At 44.9% G+C, this 24,022-nt stretch overlaps 1 protein-coding gene and 1 gene segment (V, D, J or C); one reads left to right on the forward strand and one right to left on the reverse strand.

The window, feature by feature from the left end:
* The first annotated feature begins 52 nt into the window (after positions 1–52).
* Positions 53–7,715, forward strand: LOC129815671 (Ig mu chain C region-like). The segment is given in 7 exon segments: positions 53–137; positions 338–1,437; positions 3,022–3,366; positions 3,863–3,973; positions 5,229–5,570; positions 5,850–6,167; positions 6,693–7,715. Coding segments are annotated over 6 exon segments (1,500 nt in total).
* A 3,251-nt stretch (positions 7,716–10,966) lies between these two features.
* On the reverse strand, positions 10,967–12,758 carry LOC129816046 (GTPase IMAP family member 8). Its single transcript, XM_055870227.1, is given in 3 exon segments — positions 10,967–11,611; positions 11,858–12,277; positions 12,507–12,758. Coding segments are annotated over 3 exon segments (1,317 nt in total).
* Between the last annotated feature and the right edge of the window lie 11,264 nt (positions 12,759–24,022).

The following is a 24,022-nucleotide window of genomic DNA, read 5'->3' on the forward strand; positions in this document are numbered from 1 at the left end:
GAGAAAGAGGTGGTCGATGGTCGGTTGAGAGGGAGAAAGAGGTGGTCGTGGGTCGGTTGAGAGGGAGAAAGAGGTGGTCGTGGGTCGGTTGAGAGGGAGAAAGAGGTGGTCGTGGGTCGGTTGAGAGGGAGAAAGAGGTGGTTGGTTGAGAGGGAGAAAGAGGTGGTTGGTTGAGAGGGAGAAAGAGGTGGTTGGTTGAGAGGGAGAAAGAGGTGGTTGGTTGAGAGGGAGAAAGAGGTGGTTGGTTGAGAGGGAGAAAGAGGTGGTTGGTTGAGAGGGAGAAAGAGGTGGTTGGTTGAGAGGGAGAAAGAGGTGGTTGGTTGAGAGGGAGAAAGAGGTGGTCGGTTGAGAGGGAGAAAGAGGTGGTCGGTTGAGAGGGAGAAAGAGGTGGTCGGTTGAGAGGGAGAAAGAGGTGGTCGGTTGAGAGGGAGAAAGAGGTGGTCGGTTGAGAGGGAGAAAGAGGTGGTCGGTTGAGAGGGAGAAAGAGGTGGTCGGTTGAGAGGGAGAAAGAGGTGGTCGGTTGAGAGGGAGAAAGAGGTGGTCGGTTGAGAGGGAGAAAGAGGTGGTCGGTTGAGAGGGAGAAAGAGGTGGTCGGTTGAGAGGGAGAAAGAGGTGGTCGGTTGAGAGGGAGAAAGAGGTGGTCGGTTGAGAGGGAGAAAGAGGTGGTCGGTTGAGAGGGAGAAAGAGGTGGTCGGTTGAGAGGGAGAAAGAGGTGGTCGGTTGAGAGGGAGAAAGAGGTGGTCGGTTGAGAGGGAGAAAGAGGTGGTCGGTTGAGAGGGAGAAAGAGGTGGTCGGTTGAGAGGGAGAAAGAGGTGGTCGGTTGAGAGGGAGAAAGAGGTGGTCGGTTGAGAGGGAGAAAGAGGTGGTCGTGAGTCGGTTGAGAGAAAGAGGTCGATGGTAGGTTAAAGGGAACCTACGAGATAATCTGCAAATGCATTTATAATGACATGCCCTGTTTGGCACTGATTTGTTAAGTTCTATTTGTATGGAAGCATATAGGCATAGAGACTGTCAATGCCACAATGTTATGTTACTAGAAATATTTGTTTTTGAAATAAAAGACTGCTCGCTTTATTGGTTTGTGTTCTTTCAGTTTAGTATGCTGAGAATCTAGAATGTGGTTCCTCAGTCAGCCCCACACGGTATGCAGGCAATGATTTCTCAATACTATTTCTATTGCGCCTTTCTGACGCCCACAATCACAATATTCACTGTTACGTAACAAAGTCCATATTTGGTAACTTATGAACTTTCCTGTGACTCAATTGGAGCATGGGAACGCACTTGACTGAGATCTGTGTCAAAGTTTACTTTCAGAATTGATCTCCAGTCTCAATGCACCTGTCACAGTAAAAAACCCAACGTGATTACCAATGAATAGTAGCTGGGATATTAAAAATGTCACTACGATTCTGCTCATTATTTTGCATTGTAAAGGTAAGAGGAAAAACTGGCCAGTGTTTTGATTGTCTTTGTATTCTAACTACAGGTTTCTTAGGAGTAGTGGGACAAAGGTCAAAGTCAGTCCTAGTAGCGAGCAACAGTATTTGACTTGGCTACGAAACAAGTTCTTAAACATTTTTTCACGTCTAATCTTTATCGTTGCATTACTACATTTATGGGAAGATATCTCACAGTAGCTGTTTCTGCTCTGCATGTTTTTTATGTAACAGCAGAGAATAGGCTGTTTCCTATCCGGATGGGATTAGGTGTCCCATAGGGCGGCGCACAATTGGCCCAGCGTCGTCCGGGGTAGGCCGTCATTGTAAATAAGAATTTGTTCTTAACTGACTTGCCTAGTTAAATAAATACATAAAATAAAACGTGTCAGTTTTGATTATGGGGCAGCGGTCAAACCCCCGAGCTGCCTGTGGGGAAATCTGCAAGGAGTGATCTGGTTGTTGGCTCTTATATCCCTGTAAACTACCTACCCCTTGAGCAAGGCACTTTACCCCTAAGTGCTCCCAGGGGCACTTCTCCCAATGTGTCCGGTTGGGTACGGTGACAGCAAAAAAAATGTAAGTATATCTGTGCAGATTGACAAAAAAAGTATCGTATCCTATGTATTGATTGTGAGTCAGCGTGATATCATAAAATACCTACCAGCTACATGCTGCAGTCTCATGTGAAATTTTTTAATATTCAAATACTGCAGCAAGACACTCAACCCCAAACTCTCATGACTGAGATAAAAAGATATTACCTAAACTGGTTTGTGTTTTGGACTGTAGGTGCAAAGGCCCAGTCTACAAAGAAGATAGCCATCTTAGCTGGCACGGACGTTACCTTAAACTGCTCTTTCAAGAAGCCTGAACATGTACCGCTGAAGAAAATCACGGTTGAGTGGGGGATGATGGTGGATGAAGAGACCATAAAGCACCTAGTGTATACGTTCCAGAATGAGAGCGCCAAGGTGCATCGTGAAGGGTCTCGAGTCGACCAAACGGTGTTGCTTCAGGGCAATGCATCCCTTCGTTTGTTCAACATGACCGTGGCTGATGAGGGACTCTACCGCTGCAGAGTGATCATCACTCCTAACACATACAAAGTTTCCTCACAGCTGGAAGTATCAGGTGCTGTCTGACCAGCTGTTTGCCACTTCTTTTGTACATTTTATCACCAGAACATTTTAGCCCAGCAGAAAATGACGCAATGATAGGCAGTGGAGGGTGTTGAAAAGAGAACGGCTCATAGTAATGACTGGAATGGAATGTGTTTGGTACTGTTCCAGTCATTACAATGAGCCGGTCCTCCAATTTTAAAGTGACACCATCCTCCACTGATGCTGCAATAGTATTGGTATTGCTGTGAGCGTAAGTAGAATTGTTGAGAATAGGCCTCCAGTAGTATCCTAATGGACGTATCTTCTTGTTTACAAAATGACATGGCTTTACCTTACACACACAGGCCTAGTTCACAACTTCATACTCAGGCTGTGTGTACAATGTATTTAATTGTGTGTGAACTAGGCCACAGTGAGGGAAATAAATTCACTCTCTTTACTCCATCTTTTCCCTTCAGCCAGACCCTCAGTGACCCTCCCAGAGACCGCCACGGTGATGGAGGGGGAGGAAAGGACATTGATGTGTGACATCACGGGATTCTACCCAGAGAATCTGGCCGTGACCTGGCTGATCCAAAATGGCTCCCGGGTGGCCCGTGGGAGCATGGCTCGCGGGGCCATCTCGCGTGATGTGTGCACTGGAATGGCTGTGCCTAATCCAGACGGCACCTACAGTGTGAGCAGTCACATCACTGTCCAGGCTTCAGCCGTAGGGAGCGGAGGAGCCATGTACATCTGTCACATCGAACATAGGTCCTACCCTGATGGAAAATACAGCAAAAGCATCTTGTTGACCGTGCAAGGTGGGAAGCCAACACACCACTCTATCAGCTTTATATTGGGATTCATAACAAATTATACTGTATTTTTCCCATGGGGAAATGTAGCTTGCGGCTCTGAGCATAAATTCAAATATATCATTAAGCATACAAAAGACATAAAGACAAATACAGATAATAAATACAATGAGAATAAAAATAAAAAAAACGCAATTGGGTGTTTTTATTAGGATTCAACTGAACACTACTATACACATAGTGTATTTCATTGGACTGAAAGTCAATTTCAGTGTATTTCTAGTGTATTTGATCAACATGTACTTCTAACTCCTCATCAGATCCAGGGTTTAAAACACTTATGGTAGTTACTAGTCTTGTTAGTGTTCTTCTGGTCTTCTCCGCAGTTGGGTGGTTTAATAAGGATTCAACTGAACACTACTATACACAAAGTCAATTTCAGTGAATTTCTAGTGTATTTTATCAGCTAATCAACATGTACTTCTAACTCCTCTCTCATCAGATCCAGGGTTTAATGCTGTAACACTGATGGTAGTTACTAGTCTTGTTAGTGTTCTTCTGGTCTTCTCTATCATCGGTGGTGCAATGGTCTTCTACAGGTATTTTTACACAGGTACGTTTGCATCCAAGAAGTGATTATTAGATTCAGGTGTGTTCTGTTGTGCTGGAACAAAAGCCTGCACACCTTGTAGAATGGTGACTACTGACAGCATGGTGAATACTGATGTAGCATGGTGAATACCGACGTAGCATGGTGACTACCGACGTAGCATGGTGACTACTGACAGCATGGTGATTACCGACGTAGCACGGTGACTATTGACAGCATGGTGATTACCGACGTAGCATGGTGACTACCGACGTAGCATGGTGACTACCGACGTAGCATGGTGACTACCGACGTAGCATGGTGACTACTGACAGCATGGTGATTACCGACGTAGCATGGTGACTACTGACAGCATGGTGATTACCGACGTAGCACGGTGACTATTGACAGCATGGTGATTACCGACGTAGCATGGTGACTACCGACGTAGCATGGTGACTACCGACGTAGCATGGTGACTACCGACGTAGCATGGTGACTACCGACGTAGCATGGTGACTACCGACGTAGCATGGTGAATACTGACGTAGCATGGTGAATACTGACGTAGCATGGTGAATACCGATGTAGCATGGTGAAAACTGACGTAGTATGGTGACTACTGATGTAGCATGGTGACTTCTGACAGTATGGTGACTACCAACATAGCATGGTGACTACCGACGTAGCATGGTGACTACCGACGTAGCATGGTGACTACCAACATAGCATGGTGACTACCGACGTAGCATGGTGACTACCGACGTAGCATGGTGACTACCGACGTAGCATGGTGATTACCGACGTAGCACGGTGACTACTGACAGCATGGTGACTACCGACGTAGCATGGTGTCTACCGACATAGCATGGTTCCTACTGACAGCATGGTGACTACCGACATAGCACGGTGACTACCGAAGTAGCATGGTGTCTACCGACATAGCATGGTTCCTACTGACAGCATGGTGACTACCGACATAGCATGGTGAATACCGACGTAGCATGGTGAATACCGATGTAGCATGGTGAAAACTGACGTAGTATGGTGACTACTGATGTAGCATGATGAATATTGATGTAGCATGGTGACTACTGACAGCATGGTGAATACTGATGTAGTATGGTGACTACCGACGTAGCGTGGTGACTACCGACGCAGCACGGTGACTACCGACGTAGCACGGTGACTACCGAAGTAGCACGGTGACTACCGATGTAGCATGGTGACTACTGATGTAGCATGATCATTGTCATAATATTTGTGTATTTATCCTCAGTTCCTCCCAGCATCTCTGACATCATCAAACCCACCATCGTTTATGCCATGAAGCCGACCAACTTAAAATGCACCATTAAAAGAGTACGACTGAGAGAGCTCAAAGTGAAATGGTACAAGATAACAGCCAATAGGGACTGTAACGCAGCTTCCAATAGCCAATCAAAGGCACTGTTGAGCCGCAATGACCTGAGTGACCAGGCTAACATCCACTCTGAGAGCATGCATCACGTGTCCACCCTGTCCGTCTGTCTGTCAGTCAGTGAGGACCAGGCTAAGTACCTGTGTGTTGTGCTGTACAGAGGCAGGAAGATCACCAGGGAGACCACTGTGAGTGTAAAAGGTAATGGAATAATGTCATGGAATAACTATAATAATTGAATAACGTAACCAGTACGTCATGCTGAACTGTTCTGTGTTTAAAGTCAGGTAGTAGTACAAGCTTGAAGTGGGTCTTGAGAGCAATACAAATGAGTGGACATATTAATATTATATATCATATTTTATATACAATGTCATTCATAAAACACAACCAAAAAAGTCCATCCAACTGAATCTGTACCAATATCTAGAAATGTGCCACTTTTGACTTAACACACTGTTCCCTTTTCATTTTCCCCAGTGACTCCATCGTTCTTTCACATCTCCAGCATGCCTCAGATCCCAGAGGTGAAGAGGTTGCTGGTGCTATGCTGTCGGGTCGAGAAGTTTTACCCGGACGACCTCCATCTCGAGTGGTCGAGAAATGATGGGGAGCAGGTGAGGACAGTCACTAACTATGGACCGTTCTCTGACCACGAGCGGATGCACAGCATGTGGAGTAAGATCGAACTGACAATAGCTCAGGAAGACGAGAGTGTGGTCTACACATGCCGCTTGTATCACTCCAGTTTCCCCGGGCCAGGATACAAAGACGTTCTCTATCATATCAACACACAAGGTAACTAACCAAAGACATGCTGTTCTTTTTAGCACAGGGGTCACAAACTCGTTTTGACTGTGGAGAGGGGGGGGCACCAGTTTGAGAACTCTATTTTAGTTACGTTTCTACATTTATCTCACAAATGTATTCAGACAATCAAAGCTAGGTTATATGGCGGTAATTGTCAAAATGTGTAGATGAAATACGAGTTAGAGGGCAAGTTTACATCCTGGAAATGGAATTATATTTGTTGGTTGTCCTAATTTTGCTCAGAAGGCATCAACAGACAGAATATAACTGATGGAGCTGTTATTCAAGATAGTCTTCCTCTGATAAGTTGATAGTGTCTTTTGAGAACTTTTTGCGCAAACGTGGTGTGTCATCAGTTGTGTTCATTTGGGCTTATCATAGCAAAACTATTTTTGCAACTGAAAATTATAATTTCTTCTCGGACAAATCCAAGTACTCCCTCCCTGTTTCAGGCAATTTTATTCCATTTGATGCCTACTGTAATGAATAGGACCCATGTGTCTTCTTCACCAGGTACTCCTCCAAGCGTGATGTTCATCAAGTGTGAGCCACTACTCCCTCTGCTGGAAGAGGAGTGCACGCTCAACCTCTGCATCAAAGACTTCTGTCCTGAACAAGTGTCTGTCACATGGTTTAAGGACGGACAGACGGTCCCCAACAGCCAGTTCTTCAACTCCCCACCCAGCCTCAACGTCAACGGCCTCTACTCTATGTGGAGCTTCCTCAAACTGAGCCCAACCACAGAGGACTACGGCTCAGAGTTCAGGTGCCGGGTGGTCCACAGTGCCCAGAAGGAACCGGAGGAGAGGGTGTTCACACGTCAGATCTCATAGTCACCTAGTCAAGGGACGTCAGACCTTTGTTCAAATACTTTGTTTGCACTTTTGGGACTTTTGTATTGGCTCCATTACAACAAATAAAGGACGGCTCAAATAGTTGAAATGATTTCAAGTAGTATTTGAACCCAGGTCTGGGATGTATATAAGGATATTACCGCTAAAGTATATAGTATACCTAAGGTTATTTTTGTAAATTAATTTGATGCATTTATACTTGTTTTGTTAATTCCGTTCACTTTATCTTCTGATAGACTGTAAATATTGAATTGAAAAAGGTGCTTGCCCTGAACTGTCGTAGCATACTAGATATGCTCATGAAACGTGGGGCCTAAACTAGGAAAAGTGTCAGTACTACACCTTTTATATTGAGGTAAGTTAATCTAACAAACACAGGTTCGTAAACCTTCATACTTACATCCTGCATACGGTATGAAAATGGCAGATTGGTCACTATGAACACTTCAATTGGGGCGGCAGGTAGCTTAGTGGTTAGAGCGTTGGGTCAGTAACCGAAAGGGTGTTAATCGAGTCACCGAGCTGACAAGGTAGAAATCTGTCCTTCTGCCCCTGAACAAGGCAGTTTAACCCACTGTTCCTAGGCCATCATTGTAAATAAGAATTTGTTCTTAACTGACTTGCCTAGTTAAATAAAGGTTAAATATATATATTTTTTAATAGCAACATACAATAAGTCAGAGCTCTGGTTCTTCGTGTATTTATTTATTAGGGACAGACAAATTAAATATTTACACATTGAAATCATCAATCAGTACCTAGATGGGTTTTAAAATGGTAAAAAAGAAAACAAGAACTAATCAAAGCAGCAGCTACTCTTCCTGGTTTCCAGCGAAATTAAGGCAGTTTATACAATTTTAAAAACATTACAATACATTCATAGATTTCACAGCACACTGTGTGCCCTCAGGCCCCTACTCCACCACTACCACATATCTACAATACTAAATCCATGTGTATGCATGTGTCTGTGCAAATGTTTGTGTTGCTTCACAGACCCAGTTCCATAAGGTGTTTTTTAATCTGTTTTTAAAATCTAATTTTACTGCTTTACAGTTACATGATGTGGAATAGATATCCATGTAGTCATGGCTCTATGTAGTACTGTGTGCCTCCCATAGTTTGTTCTGGGGACTTGCGGACTGTGAAGAGATCTCTTGTGGCATGTCTTGTGGGGTATGCATGGGTGTCTGAGATGTGTGCAAGTAGTTTAGACAGACAGCTGGGTGAAGTGGTTATTTCCTTTTTTCACTTTCTGTGTGTAACATTAATACCCACAGACATGACTGCTCAAGGCTAGGGTTGCAAAACTACCAGTAATTCACCAAAGTTACTGGAATTTGCAGTAAATCTGGTATTTACACAGGTCATTTATACTTGAATGACTTAAAAAAAATATTCATTTAAAATTTGTCCTAATCTTTACATCTGTGTACATGTTGTCCATGGGTTTGTAGTGGATAGACCATATGGTTCAAGAGAAAATACCCTACCTAATGAAAAAAGCTAATCAACCATGACATTTTCAATTAACTCTGCAGCGTCTTTTTCCCCCATAACTACCACCAGTTCGGCCCCAAAACAAAGTCATAGTAAAATAACAGCATGGGAAAAATGTAAAGGATATTCCATCCTGAATCCCTGATCATGTTTTACAGTGTTGTAATTCTATTTTAATTTATTTTTTTATTATTTTTTAAAAATCTTATTTTATATGGACCTAAAATCCTTGAAAGTTTAGAAATTCCTGGTTGTACAGTTGCCAGAAAATGAGGCTTTCCAATTGATTCTAACACACTGCATTCTGTCAGATAAATATGAATCCATACATTTTAAGGCATTGGGAGAGAAATTAAACTTTGAAAGTTTTGAAAGTAGAACACTGATTTACAATATAAAATACTTTTTGCTCAAACAGAAGGGTGAACTAACAAAAAGTCACTGACCACAACCAAAATGAAACAAGTGGGATTTTAGCAGTGGTGTAAAGTACTTAAGTAAAAATACTTTAAAGTACTACTGGGTTGTTTAATATAAGGAATTTGAAATGATTTATACTTTTACTTTTGATACTTAAGTATATTTAAAACCAAATATTTTTAGACTTTTACTGAAGTAGTATTTTACTAAAACCCACACAAAACCCACACCAAACTGAAAGACAGGAAGCAGACCAAAAAGTGGAGCAAAATTAAAACAGGGAAGATCAGACAAAGGAATGTTTTTCTATAAATCAAATAGGGAGAGCCAACTAAAGGTGTTGACCCTCCACATATCTCAAGGCAACTGGAGCACTGGGCCAGCCACTCTTAAACCTCGGCCAGCACAGGTGAAACACCTTCCAACTAACGAGATGGACGAAAGTCCAACCTCAAATCATAAATGGAAAAACCAAAACCTTTAAAAGAAAACCTAATCATGAATAACTGTTTGTCATGGTTAGTAGACTGCTTTCATGGTGAGGAACCATCTAACATTCAATTGTAAAATACTGAACTTTTAAGGTCCCTTCCTTCATAGAGCACATCCTTGTGCCTGTACCCTTGGAGCACACTCGATGGCCTTCCCACTTCGAACACCAATGTTGCAAAGTCAGAAGGTAGTAGTCCGGACTGGGGCTTGAACCCAGGACCCTGCGGCTGTCAACCCAACACCTTAGCTGTTACGCCAAGAGATCCAAACCTCTTGACAAGGTTGCTAGGTGTCACCATGTAATACCAGTACAATTGGAAATAATGTTTCTGCATCTCTTTCAAGCTGGCTACAACAATATTGGGGTATATTTGGAGAGCTCTTAGACCATTGGTTTCTTTTGTCCATGCAACCCAATGATTCTCCTAGGAGAAGAACATTCCATGTGCCATTATTATTTGTTTTAAAAAGAAAAATAGAAAATAGATAGGCTTTATTGACATTACTATTTGTCCTCGAAAGGGAATGTCTGTTGCATGTTTCCCCCTACAGAAACAATATCTACAAGACCTATAGACAACTTACAATAGCAGAAAACATTTAAAGGTGCAGGCTGCCCGCTACTCGTTTTGGTAAGCAGCTGAGGAATGGGGTTGGAGTAATGTAAAATGAAAAAACAGCTGTGGCTGCAAGGACTGACCATCCATGAGATCAAAATGATTGTTTTAAAGTTTGCTCACATTTAACAAACTGTCTTCAAGAATCAATGACTACATATCATTAATGTAAAAGTCCCAAAAATGGATTCACCAATTGCAAACTGTACCTTGAAAGGTCCATACACATCGAGATGTGGGTGGGCAGTTTTATCTGTTGATAATTTAAATGAGTTTAAAGACAGTTGTCAAACTATCTCTTGGATACAAACACTGTGCACAGATTCTACGAGTGATGTCCTGGAACCATATTCACAGCTTCCCAGAGACTGGCTATGGGTCTGTCATCTTCATTCACTGTGGAACAACAAAACAAGATGGGGAGTTGGACACCGGAAGTCAGAATAAGATCATAGAAATGAAGTTACCAGCTTATTGCTTACTGTTAGGAGGAAGCCACTGATGGCTCTCTGCTCTCTTTCCTGGTTGTCAGCATCATCAGTCGTCCATTTCCTCCAGTGGATCCTGAGCTTATCTCAGATTCAGCAATGGAGCCATATGCAGAGGTTCTTTGAAACTGGCTGTCAGATCTGTCATCTCCACTCACTGTGAAATAAAACAAGAACATTGAATAGTGTGTGGTATTTAGCTAAATTAGAACCAGTGTTGATCAACCTAATCACAATGGTTATAAAGTAAACATTAAAATGACAATGTTCATGCTGGATAAATGTGTTATTTGAATTTTGGATAGATTATACATATTTTTATAAAATGTCCGATTCCCAGAAATATACTCTACATAGACCCCTGTACATCTTAGTCAGAATTATTCTTACCGTTTGGAGGATGCCACTTCATACTGTCAGCTTACCTGATTGGTGCAGATTGTTTGATCTGAAACAGGAAACACATCTCCACGGTTTCCTGCCACCATCTCTTCTATCTTCTCCAGCAGCTCTGTGACCTGAGTACCATCACCCTCATTGACATTGTTAAGAACATGATACCTGTTTCCACATTTCTCAACAAGCCACTGGAGGGCCTTCCCCTCACTTTCAATGTGCTGTTCAATGGCTGTGTTTCCCAGACAGTCCCCATAGGTGAACAGCACTATAGTGTGACTCCAGACTGTCTCACTGAGAAGCTCCAGGTGTTCCTCTATTACTCTTCTTTCTTTCTCAGTGAATGATTCATCCCCCCATATGACCAGGAGGAGAGTGTGGGGTCCTGGGGGACACTGAGACACACTGTGCATAATCTCCTGTTTAACCATTCTAGGAGTGAACTCTATGGGGAGATATCCTCACCAGCCTGGAGTGTCGACTACAGTGAGCTGCCTCCCTGCTACTTTTGAGCACTGAGCAGCTACCCTCAGCCACTCCTTTCTGCCCAGGATGGTGTTACCTGCTGAACTCTTCCCAGATAATCTAGCCCCGAGCCGCACAATCGTCAGCACTGAGAGATGGACGGAGTCACCTGGCAGAGAGATAGAACACAGACTTTTTAGGTGATGACATACATGACTATCAGAATTAAATGGCCATTGTTCGGAATAAACTGTTTGCGAAATTGATATTCCATTGACTGTTGCCATGTACATGAGACATAGGGTATGTTGTAAGGCCTTAGCACTGTGACAGAAATTATAGTATATTGTGACACAGAGCAAAATAGGTAAGTTTTTCAGCTAAATAACCATAAAATGTGCAAAAATTTACAAAAATGTAAAAAACTTCAGATAAACATACCCAATGGTCTCTCTCTGTTGCTGCACCTTCATCAGTCTCCGTTTCACTCCCTCATCCTCTGCTTTCCTTCTGTCTTCAATCTTTTCTAGTATCCCTCTCTTTAGCTTATAATGGCCTCTGTTTACTGTCACCATCTTCTCTATCTTCTCCAGCAGCGCTGTGACATCTCCCCTGTTCTTAGTGTTTAGGACATGATACCTGTTATCACATTTCTCAACAAGCCCCTGAAGGGCCCTCCCTTCTCTCTGAATATGCTGCTCAATGGTTGTTTGTCCCAGTCTTTTCCCATAGGTGAACAGCACTATAGTGTGACTCCAGACTCTCTCACCGAGAAGCTCCAGGTGTTCCTCTAGTGCTTCTCTGTGTTCCTCTGTGAATGAATCATGGAGGAGAGTGTGGGGTCCTGGGGGACACAGACACACTGTGTGTAACGGATGTGAAATGGCTAGCTAGTTAGCGGGTACGCGCTAGTAGCGTTTCAATCAGTTACGTCACTTGCTCTGAAATCTAGAAGTCTTGCTCTGCAAGGGCCGCGGCTTTTGTGGAGCGATGAGTAACGCCGCTTCGTGGGTGACCGTTGTTGATGTGTGCAGAGGGTCCCCGGTTCGTGCCCGTGTCGGGGCGAGGGGACGGTCTAAAATTATACTGTTACATGTGCATAATCTCCTGTTTAACCAGCTCAGGAGTGGACTCTACAGGGTAATTTTCCCACCATCCTGGAGTGTCGACCACAGTGACCTGCCTCCCTGCAACTTCTCTCCGTCTCTTCACACACTGAGCAGCTCTCCCCAGGTCAAACTCATCTCTGCCGAGGATGGCATTTCCTGCTGAACACTTCCCAGCGAATCTAGAACCCAGCAGCACAATCCGCAGCTCTGAGAGATGGGGAAAGTTACCTGGCAGCATATTTTTTTTTTTTTTATCATGTTAGCATTCATTTTCCATTTATTTGTTCAGGGCAGCAGTGCATTTACATTTATCTGGGAACAAATTTATAGAAATTTGTAATTTCAGCGTAGCTCAGTTCTTTAAAAATACTGTATGTTTTTTATTTTATTTTAAATTTTCATGCAAAATCCAATGCGAATAATAAGCTTCACATGAAGTCCAAGTCATATAAATCACAACACTTGTTGATTTCAACGTATCGGTATGCACAATTTATGATCAAATCAGGCCCCTGATATTTATGATATAATTGCTGTCAGTAGACTTTTCTGTCAACTTACTATTTTCAATATAGTTGGGTATCATTATACATTACATATGCATATCTGGTCATTTATATTAATAACAGCATTTTGGCAGTCAATATCTTATTAGAACAGCATTTTGGCAGTCAATATCTATAATATCTCTATTATTCCATGTTCAGTACTTACAATATAAACACCTACAACAAGGCAACAGTAAACTTGTCTCCCCCCAACCTTGGGCCAATTACTGACAACAATTCAAACTAGACTATACCTTATCGGTCAAATGTGTTCCTTGTGAGGAGAAGGACCTATGTACCGAATTTCATGACTTTAAGGCCTTTTCTCAATTAGATTTCCTCACCTTCTGCGTCCTCTCTCGTCTCCTTTTGAAAAAAGGTCCAAGTTAATCGAGGAGAGTCAGCGAGGAGAGTGAATGTGTACGGAAATGCACTTGCCTGAAATTAGATGGTCCTTCTCCACTCGTGCATCATTAGGCAAATTATTATAATGAAACAGCAGGGAGCAGGTCTCGAACCCTCGACCTCCTAGCCCGAAGTCCGGCGCGCTATCGACTGTGCCGCAAAAGCATGCTCTAGCGGCAGAGTCGATTTCCGCGCTTATAAACCCAGGGTCGTTACATTATGTTTACTGGGGTGGATCCTAAAATAAATGTGTAAAGTGCTCAAAACAAATTACGTTAGTTGTGCAAGACATTTATAGATAAAATGATAAGTACCATATTGTTTTTAAACGTATGCATGGTTTTCTGCTCCAACAATACAACATATCAAAACTCTTCCGCCGTAGGATAAGGGGAGGACCCTACTCCGTTCGCCTACTAACACATTGACATACTCCTAGACCAGGGGTGTCAAACTCATTCCACTGAGGGCCTAGTGTCTGCAGGTTTTTGGTTTTTCACGCCTCCAACTCAATCTTCTAGTTTGCAGACGACACAACAGTAGTGGGCTTGTGTAACAGTATAACTTTAAACCGTCCGCTCGCCCCGACACGGGCGCGAACCAGGGACCCTCTGCACACATCAACAACTGTCGCCCATGAAGCATCGTTACCCATCGCTCCACAAAAGCCACGGCCCTTGCAGAGCAAGGGGCAACACTACTAATAGGTTTCAGAGCAAGTGACGTAACTGATTGAAACGCTACTAGCGCGTACCCGCTAACTAGCTAGCCATTTCACATCCGTTACACTCACCCCCCTTTCAACCTCCTCCTTTTTCCGCAGCAACCAGTGATCCGGGTCAACAGCATCAATGTAACAGTATAACTTTAAACCGTCCCCTCGCCCCGACACGGGCGTGAACCAGGGACCCTCTGCACACATCAACAACGGTCGCCCACGAAGCATCATTACCCATCGCTCCACAAAGGCCACGGCCCTTGCAGAGCAAGGGGCAACACTACTAATAGGTTTCAGAGCAAGTGACGTAACTGATTGAAACGCTACTAGCGCGTACCCGCTAACTGGCTAGCCATTTCACATCCGTTACACTTGATTACTAACAACGACGAGACAGCCTACAGGGAGGAGGTTAGGGCACTCGGAGTGTGGTGTCAGGAAAACAACCTCTCACTCAATGTCAACAAAACAAAGGAGATGATTGTGGATTTCAGGAAACAGCAGAGGGAGCACCAAATCTAAGGGACAGCAGTGGAGAAGGTGGAAAGTTTTCAAGTTCCTTGGCATACACATCACAGGCAAACTCAAACGGTCCACCCACACAGACAGTGTGGTGCTTCAACCTCAGGAGGCTGAAGAGATTTGGCTTGTCACCCAAATCCCTGACAAACTTTCACAGATGCACAATTGAGAGCATCCTGTCAGGCTGTATCACAGCCTGGTACAACAACTGCACCGCCCTCAACTGCAAGGCTCTCCAGAGGGTGGTGCCGTCTACACAACGCATCACCAGGGGCAAACTACCTGCCCTCCATGACACCTACAGCACCCGATGTTACAGGAAGGCCAAAAAGTTTATCAAGGACAACAACCACCCGAGCCACTGCCTGTTCACACCGCTACCATCCAGAAGGCCAGGTCAGTACAGGTGCATCAAAGCTGGGACAGAGAGACTGAAAAATAGCTTCCATCTCAAGGCCATCAGACTGTTAAACAGCCATCACCAACTGAGAGAGGCTGCTGCTGCCTACATTGAGGCCCAATCCCAGGCCACTTTAATAAATGGATCACGAGTCACTTTAAACAATGTCACTTTAATAATGTTTACATATCTTACATCACTCATATCATATGTATGATTTGTATGATGGCCTCAGTTTGTATGATGGCAATTTGCATATACTCCAGAATGTTATGAAGAGTGATCAGATGAATTGCAATTAATTGCAGTCCCTCTTTGCCATGCAAATAAACTGAATCCCAAAAAAACATTTCCACTGCATTTCATCCCTGCCACAAAAGGACCAGCTGACATCATGTCAGTGATTCTCTTGTTAACACAGGTGTGACTGTTGACAAGGACGAGGCTGGAGATCACTCTGTCATGCTGATTGAGTTTGAATAACAGACTGGAAGCTTCGAAAAAGGAAGGTGGTGCTTGGAATCATTGTTCTTCCTCTGTCAACCATGGTTACCTGAATGGAAACAGGTGCCATCATCATTGCTTTGCACAAAAAGGGCTTCACAGGCAAGGATATTGTTGCCAGTAAGATTGCACCTAAATCAACCATTTATCGGATCATCAAGAACTTCAAGGAGAGCGGTTCAATTGTTGTGAAGAAGGCTTCAGGGCACCCAAGAAAGTCCAGCAAGCGCCAGGACCATCTCCTAAAGTTGATTCAGCTGCGGGATCGGGGCACCACCAGTACAGAGCTTGCTCAGGAATGGCAGCAGGCAGGTGTGAGTGCATCTGCACGCACTGTGAGGCGAAAACTTTTGGAGGATGGCCTGGTGTCAAGAAGGGCAGCAAAGAAGCCACTTCTCTCCAGGAAAAACATCAGGGACAGACGGATATTCTTCAAAAGGTACATGGATTGGACTGCTGAGGACTGGGGTAAAGTCATTTTTTCTGATGAATCCCCTTTCCGATTGTTTGGGGCATCCGGAAAAAAGCTTGTCCGGAGAAGACAGGGTGAGTGCTACCATCAGTCCTGTGTCATGCCAACAGCAAAGCATCCTGAGACCATTCATGTGTGGGGTTGCTTCTCAGCCAAGGGAGTGGGCTCACTCACAATTTTGCCTAAGAACACAGCCCTGAATAAAGAATGGTACCAACACATCCTCCGAGAGCAACTTCTCCCAACCATCCAGGAACAGTTTGGTGACGAACAATGCCTTTTCCATTATGATGGAGCACCTTGCCATAAGGCAAAAGTGATAACTAAGTGGCTCGGGAAACAAAACATTGATATTTTGGGTCCATGGCCAGGAAACTCCCCAGACCTTAATCCCATTGAGAACTTGTGGTCAATCCTCAAGAGGTAGGTGGACAAACAAAAACCCACACATTCTGACAAACTCCAAGCATTGATTATGCAAAAATGGGCTTCCATCAGTCAGGATGTGGCCCAGAAGTTAATTGACAGCATGCCAGAGCGGATTGCAGAGGTCTTGAAAAATAAGGGTCAACACTGCAAATTTTGACTCTTTGCATCAACTTCATGTAATTGTCAATAAAAGCCTTTGACACTTATGAAATGCTTGTAATTATACTTCAGTATTCCATAGTAACATCTGACAAAAATATCTAAAGACACTGAGGCAGCAAACTTTGTTAAAATTTATATTTGTGTCATTCTCAAAACTTTTGGCCACGACTGTACATATTCTCATTCACCCCTTTAGATTTGTGTGTATTAGGTAGTTGTTGGGGAATTGTTAGATTACTTGTTAGATATCACTGCACAGTTGGAACTAGAAGCACAAGCATTTCACTACACTCGCGTTAACATCTGCTAACCATGTGTATGGTTACACTCTCTCTCTCTAACACACACACTCTCTCTCTAACACACACACTCTAACACACTCACTCTCTCTTTAACACACTCACTCTCTCTAACAAACTCACTTTCTCACACACTCTCTCTCTAACACACTCACTCTCTCACACACTCTCTCTAACACACACACTCTCTAACACACACACTCTCTATCTCCCTCTCTCTCTAACACTCTCTATCTCACGCTCTCTCTTTCTCTCCCTTTCTCTCTAACACTCTATCTCTCTCCTCTCTCTCTAACCCACTCACTCTCTCTCTAACACACTCACTCACTCACTCACTATCTCTCTCTATCTCACTCTCTGTTCTCTCTCTAAGACTCTTTATTTCTCTCCTCTCTCTCCTCTCAGTCTAACCCACTCACATTCTCTCTTTCTCTCTTTCTCTCTTTCTCTCACTCACTCACTCACTCACTCACTCACTCACTCACTCACTCACTCACTGACTCACTGACTCACTCACTCACTCACTCACTGACTCACTCACTCACTCACTCACTCACTCACTCACTCACTCACTCACTCACTCACTCACTCACTCACTCACTCACTCACTCACTCACTGTCTCTCCTTCAGTCTTTTCTGCTCGTCCAAGTACCCTCAGCCTTACCCATGGTACCTCAGCAGTGTGTCCACCCGATCTGTCTTGGGGTCAAGCTCTCTGAAGTTGGCTTGGAGCGCAGCACCATCACAAAACTCTCTGATCCCTCTCAGAACAATCACCACACACGGACTCCTCCACATGGTTGTCAGTAACAAGTGTAATGAATAATGTTCTTTAGTTAAAACTCTGATAGGAAACTTTGATTCTAGATTGTTAAAATGTATAGGCTCTATTCCATGAATGTTAATGTACCCATAAAACAGCCCAAATAATCACAATATATTGTTTGATTACTAAAATAACGTATTTAAACAGAGCTAGGAATGATCCTTCCTGTCCCATGCATTTTGAAGACTAAAAGCACTATTAGTACTGTATCAATCGTATCACACATACAACATGTGGTCAAATGATCAATAATTATCTAACTTTCATCATTTCTGAACATGTCCTCCCCCAGGAAGGGCAGCATGGGTTTGTCCAGAAGGGGGAGATTTGTCTGGCTACGCCATTGAAGATGTCCACTTTCACAGGGAAGAGGGGGTCCGCACAGCTGTCATTCACTACGTCAAAAGACTTACACTTTGGATTGGGTAGTTCTCATTTTCTCACCATCTTCACATACTGTTTCATGTGTGGCCAGAGAAGAGGTCCGTGGTCCGACACATTTCCATTTTCTATCCATCGGTGCTCATAGAACCGTAGCTCGCAGAACCGTAGCATGCTAGTGCTACAACCTGTGACTCTTACAAAGTCTTCGTTATGTGCAGGGCAATTGTGAAAAGCCAGTAAAGACTTGAGAGTGTGTGTTCTATATCCCAGTCAACAACTTTGCAGTTCTGCAGGATGTGCAATCCACAGGACCCAATGTTAATCAGTGATTTGTTGACATCTCTCAACATGTCTTTTTGGAGTATGTTGAACGCCCAGTTGACATTGGGCCCATCTATTGAAAGTTGCAGAGGTTATTTTTTTCAGTTCTCGGATAGGATGTCATTCCTTTTGCTAAGTATATCAACAGCAGAGGAATGTCCGATAAATTTGGAGCAAATGTATTTAGTTTTCACCTCTCCTCCATCCAATATTAGGCCGTCATTGTAAATAAGAATTTGTTCTTAATTAACTTACTTGCCTAGTTAAATAAAGGTTCAATTAAAAAAAAGATATATTCTCACATGCATGCCCATCTGCATTGATTGCAATTGGTGGTTCAGGCTCTCGTCAAACAGCATTACATAAGCCCGTTGTCTGAACAACTCTCTGACTGTGAGGGACTTGAATGAAGTAAGGTTCGAACCCAAATGTACTGAGATATGCACATTTTCTTTCGTCGCATGCAAATCTCCATGCAATTTGGCTGTCCGGGAACATGGTTGGGAAAACGAGGCTTGTGTCTTCACATGACTTATAAGAATAGTGGGAGTTCGCCACTTTCAGAGCCCACAATGCTCCGGCAGCTAACATTTCATTCTTGTTTACCATGATACCATGATCAATGTTTGCTTGGTAGCAGAGGAGGTGGTGGGCACGGCGGCTGACCCCGGGTTGAAGAAGCTAGTGATGAGGGTAGAGGTCGTCGTCACGTGCAACAGCACTGAGGTATTTTTCTTCTCTTTCATGTGGCAAGTTCGCGCTGCCTCCCCCATGTTCGAAATGTTGAAATCTTTGCTGCACATCTTGCATGTTTTTTCAACTTTAGCCAACTACAACTCATACTTCGTCATGTGTAGCCAAGCATTGTTGAAGAAACATTTACCTGGCATAGCTAGCTAGTTGGTTTGTTAGCTAGCTATCTTCTAGCTTGCTAACTATGGAGGCTAGCTAGTCCAACATACAGTCCTACAAATGTGAGAGAGGGCAAATGCACGGGGGGTCCTGACATTATACAAAAAATACAAAAACCATCCCACTCCTTCCTACTCCACAGTTCAAATCACATCCCTAAACAGGCTCAGGTGCCTGTGAAGATGGAGCATTCATCAACAGGATTCCTTGTAATGCCTCTACTGTAAAATCCCTGAGTCCCAAAAACAATGCCTGTTTACCCAGATTTCCTCTCTGTTTGCGCTGTGCATGTTAAGAAGGTCGACTGTGTAGCAATAAACATCACAAAGTTCACCGTCTTAACATGCAACATGATCCCTCTGTTGACACAGAATATTATCTGGTGTCTCTACTGCTACTACCATTTGTTCTTCAACTTTACTCCTTTCTTCCATTATTCTCACCACCTCCTGATAGGAGACATGCTGGACAGCCCTTATTCTCACCACCTCCTGATAGGAGACATGCTGGACAGCCCTTATTCTCAACACCTCCTGATAGGAGACATGCTGGACCCTTATTCTCACCACCTCCTGATAGGAGACATGCTGGACAGCCCTTACTCTCACCACCTCCTTATAGGAGACATGCTGGACAGCCCTTATTCTCAACACCTCCTGATAGGAGACATGCTGGACAGCCCTTATTCTCACCACCTCCTGATAGGAGACATGCTGGACAGCCCTTACTCTCACCACCTCCTGATAGGAGACATGCTGGACAGCCCTTATTCTCAACACCTCCTAATAGGAGACATGCTGGACAGCCCTTATTCTCAACACCTCCTGATAGGAGACATGCTGGACAGCCCTTATTCTCACCACCTCCTGATAGGAGACATGCTGGACAGCCCTTACTCTCACCACCTCCTTATAGGAGACATGCTGGACAGCCCTTATTCTCAACACCTCCTGATAGGAGACATGCTGGACAGCCCTTATTCTCACCACCTCCTGATAGGAGACATGTTCGACAGCCCTTATTCTCACCACCTCCTGATAGGAGACATGCTGGACAGCCCTTATTCTCACCACCTCCTGATAGGAGACATGCTGGACAGCCCTTACTCTCACCACCTCCTTATAGGAGACATGCTGGACAGCCCTTATTCTCAACACCTCCTGATAGGAGACATGCTGGACAGCCCTTATTCTCACCACCTCCTGATAGGAGACATGATGGACAGCCCTTACTCTCACCACCTCCTTATAGGAGACATGCTGGACAGCCCTTATTCTCAACACCTCCTGATAGGAGACATGCTGGACAGCCCTTATTCTCACCACCTCCTGATAGGAGACATGCTGGACAGCCCTTATTCTCAACACCTCCTGATAGGAGACATGCTGGACAGCCCTTATTCTCACCACCTCCTGATAGGAGACATGCTGGACAGCCCTTATTCTCACCACCTCCTGGTAGGACACATGCTGGACAGCCCTTATTCTCACCACCTCCTGATAGGAGACATGCTGGACAGCCCTTATTCTCACCATCTCCTGATAGGACACATGCTGGACAGCCCTTATTCTCACCATCTCCTGATAGGAGACATGTTCGACAGCCCTTATTCTCACCACCTCCTGATAGGAGACATGCTGGACAGCCCTTATTCTCAACACCTCCTGATAGGAGACATGCTGGACAGCCCTTATTCTCAACAACTCCTGATAGGAGACATGTTCGACAGCCCTTATTCTCACCACCTCCTGATAGGAGACATGCTGGACAGCCCTTATTCTCACCACCTCCTGATAGGAGACATGCTGGACAGCCCTTATTCTCAACACCTCCTGATAGGAGACATGCTGGACAGCCCTTATTCTCACCACCTCCTGATAGGAGACATGCTGGACAGCCCTTACTCTCACCACCTCCTTATAGGAGACATGCTGGACAGCAATTATTCTCAACACCTCCTGATAGGAGACATGCTGGACAGCCCTTATTCTCACCACCTCCTGATAGGAGACATGTTCGACAGCCCTTATTCTCACCACCTCCTGATAGGAGACATGCTGGACAGCCCTTATTCTCACCACCTCCTGATAGGAGACATGCTGGACAGCCCTTACTCTCACCACCTCCTGATAGGAGACATGCTGGACAGCCCTTATTCTCAACACCTCCTGATAGGAGACATGCTGGACAGCCCTTATTCTCACCACCTCCTGATAGGAGACATGTTCGACAGCCCTTATTCTCACCACCTCCTGATAGGAGACATGCTGGACAGCCCTTACTCTCACCACCTCCTGATAGGAGACATGCTGGACAGCCCTTATTCTCACCACCTCCTGATAGGACACATGCTGGACAGCCCTTACTCTCAACACCTCCTGATAGGAGACATGCTGGACAGCCCTTATTCTCAACACCTCCTGATAGGACACATGCTAGACAGCCCTTACTCTCAACACCTCCTGATAGGAGACATGCTGGACAGCTTTTATTCTCACCACCTCCTGATAGGACACATGCTGGACAGCCCTTATTCTCACCACCTCCTGATAGGACACATGCTGGACAGCCCTTATTCTCACCACCTCCTGATAGGACACATGCTGGACAGCCCTTATTCTCACCACCTCCTGATAGGAGACATGCTGGACAGCCCTTATTCTCACCACCTCCTGATAGGAGACATGCTGGACAGTCCGTACTCTCACCACCTCCTGATAGGAGACATGCTGGACAGCTTTTATTCTCACCACCTCCTGATAAGAGATGCTGGACAGCCCTTATTCTCACCACCTCCTGATAGGAGACATGCTGGACAGCCCTTATTCTCACCACCTCCTGATAGGAGACATGCTGGACAGCCCTTACTCTCACCACCTCCTGATAGGACACATGCTGGACAGCCCTTATTCTCACCACCTCCTGATAGGACACATGCTGGACAGTCCTTATTCTCACCCTCCTGATAGGAGACATGCTGGACAGCCCTTATTCTCACCACCTCCTGATAGGAGACATGCTGGACAGCCCTTACTCTCACCACCTCCTGATAGGAGACATGCTGGACAGTCCTTATTCTCACCCTCCTGATAGGAGACATGCTGGACAGCCCTTATTCTCACCACCTCCTGATAGGAGACATGCTGGACAGCCCTTACTCTCACCACCTCCTGATAGGAGACATGCTGGACAGCTTTTATTCTCACCACCTCCTGATAGGACACATGCTGGACAGCCCTTATTCTCACCACCTCCTGATAGGAGACATGCTGGACAGCCCTTATTCTCACCACCTCCTGATAGGAGACATGCTGGACAGCCCTTATTCTCACCACCTCCTGATAGGAGACATGCTGGACAGTCCGTACTCTCACCACCTCCTGATAGGAGACATGCTGGACAGCTTTTATTCTCACCACCTCCTGATAAGAGATGCTGGACAGCCCTTATTCTCACCACCTCCTGATAGGAGACATGCTGGACAGCCCTTATTCTCACCACCTCCTGATAGGAGACATGCTGGACAGCCCTTACTCTCACCACCTCCTGATAGGACACATGCTGGACAGCCCTTACTCTCACCACCTCCTGATAGGACACATGCTGGACAGTCCTTATTCTCACCCTCCTTATAGGAGACATGCTGGACAGCCCTTATTCTCACCACCTCCTGATAGGAGACATGCTGGACAGCCCTTACTCTCACCACCTCCTGATAGGAGACATGCTGGACAGTCCTTATTCTCACCCTCCTGATAGGAGACATTCTGGACAGCCCTTACTCTCACCACCTCCTGAAAGGAGATGCTGGACAGCCCTTATTCTCAACACCTCCTGATAGGAGACATGCTGGACAGTCCTTATTCTCACCCTCCTGATAGGAGACATGCTGGACAGTCCTTACTCTCACCACCTCCTGATAGGAGACATGCTGGACAGCTCTTATTCTCACCCTCCTGATAGGAGACATGCTGGACAGCCCTTACTCTCACCACCTCCTGATAGGAGACATGCTGGACAGCCCTTACTCTCACCCTCCTGATAGGAGACATGCTGGACAGCCCTTACTCTCACCACCTCCTGATAGGAGACATGCTGGACAGTCCTTATTCTCACCACCTACTGATAGGACACATGCTGGACAGCCCTTATTCTCACCACCTCCTGATAGGAGACATGCTGGACAGCCCTTATTCTCACCACCTCCTGATAGGACACATGCTGGACAGCCCTTATTCTCACCACCTCCTGATAGGACACATGCTGGACAGCCCTTATTCTCACCACCTCCTGATAGGAGACATGCTGGACAGTCCTTATTCTCACCACCTCCTGATAGGACACATGCTGGACAGCCCTTATTCTCACCACCTCCTGATAGGAGACATGCTGGAAAGCCCTTATTCTCACCACCTCCTGATAGGACACATGCTGGACAGCCCTTATTCTCAACAACTCCTGATAGGAGACATGCTGGACAGCCCTTATTCTCAACACCTCCTGATAGGAGACATGCTGGACAGCCCTTACTCTCACCACCTCCTGATAGGAGACATGCTGGACAGCCCTTACTCTCACCCTCCTGATAGGAGACATGCT

The sequence above is a fragment of the Salvelinus fontinalis genome, chromosome 18 (assembly GCF_029448725.1).
Source record: "Salvelinus fontinalis isolate EN_2023a chromosome 18, ASM2944872v1, whole genome shotgun sequence".
In the NCBI taxonomy this organism is placed as follows: domain Eukaryota; kingdom Metazoa; phylum Chordata; class Actinopteri; order Salmoniformes; family Salmonidae; genus Salvelinus; species Salvelinus fontinalis.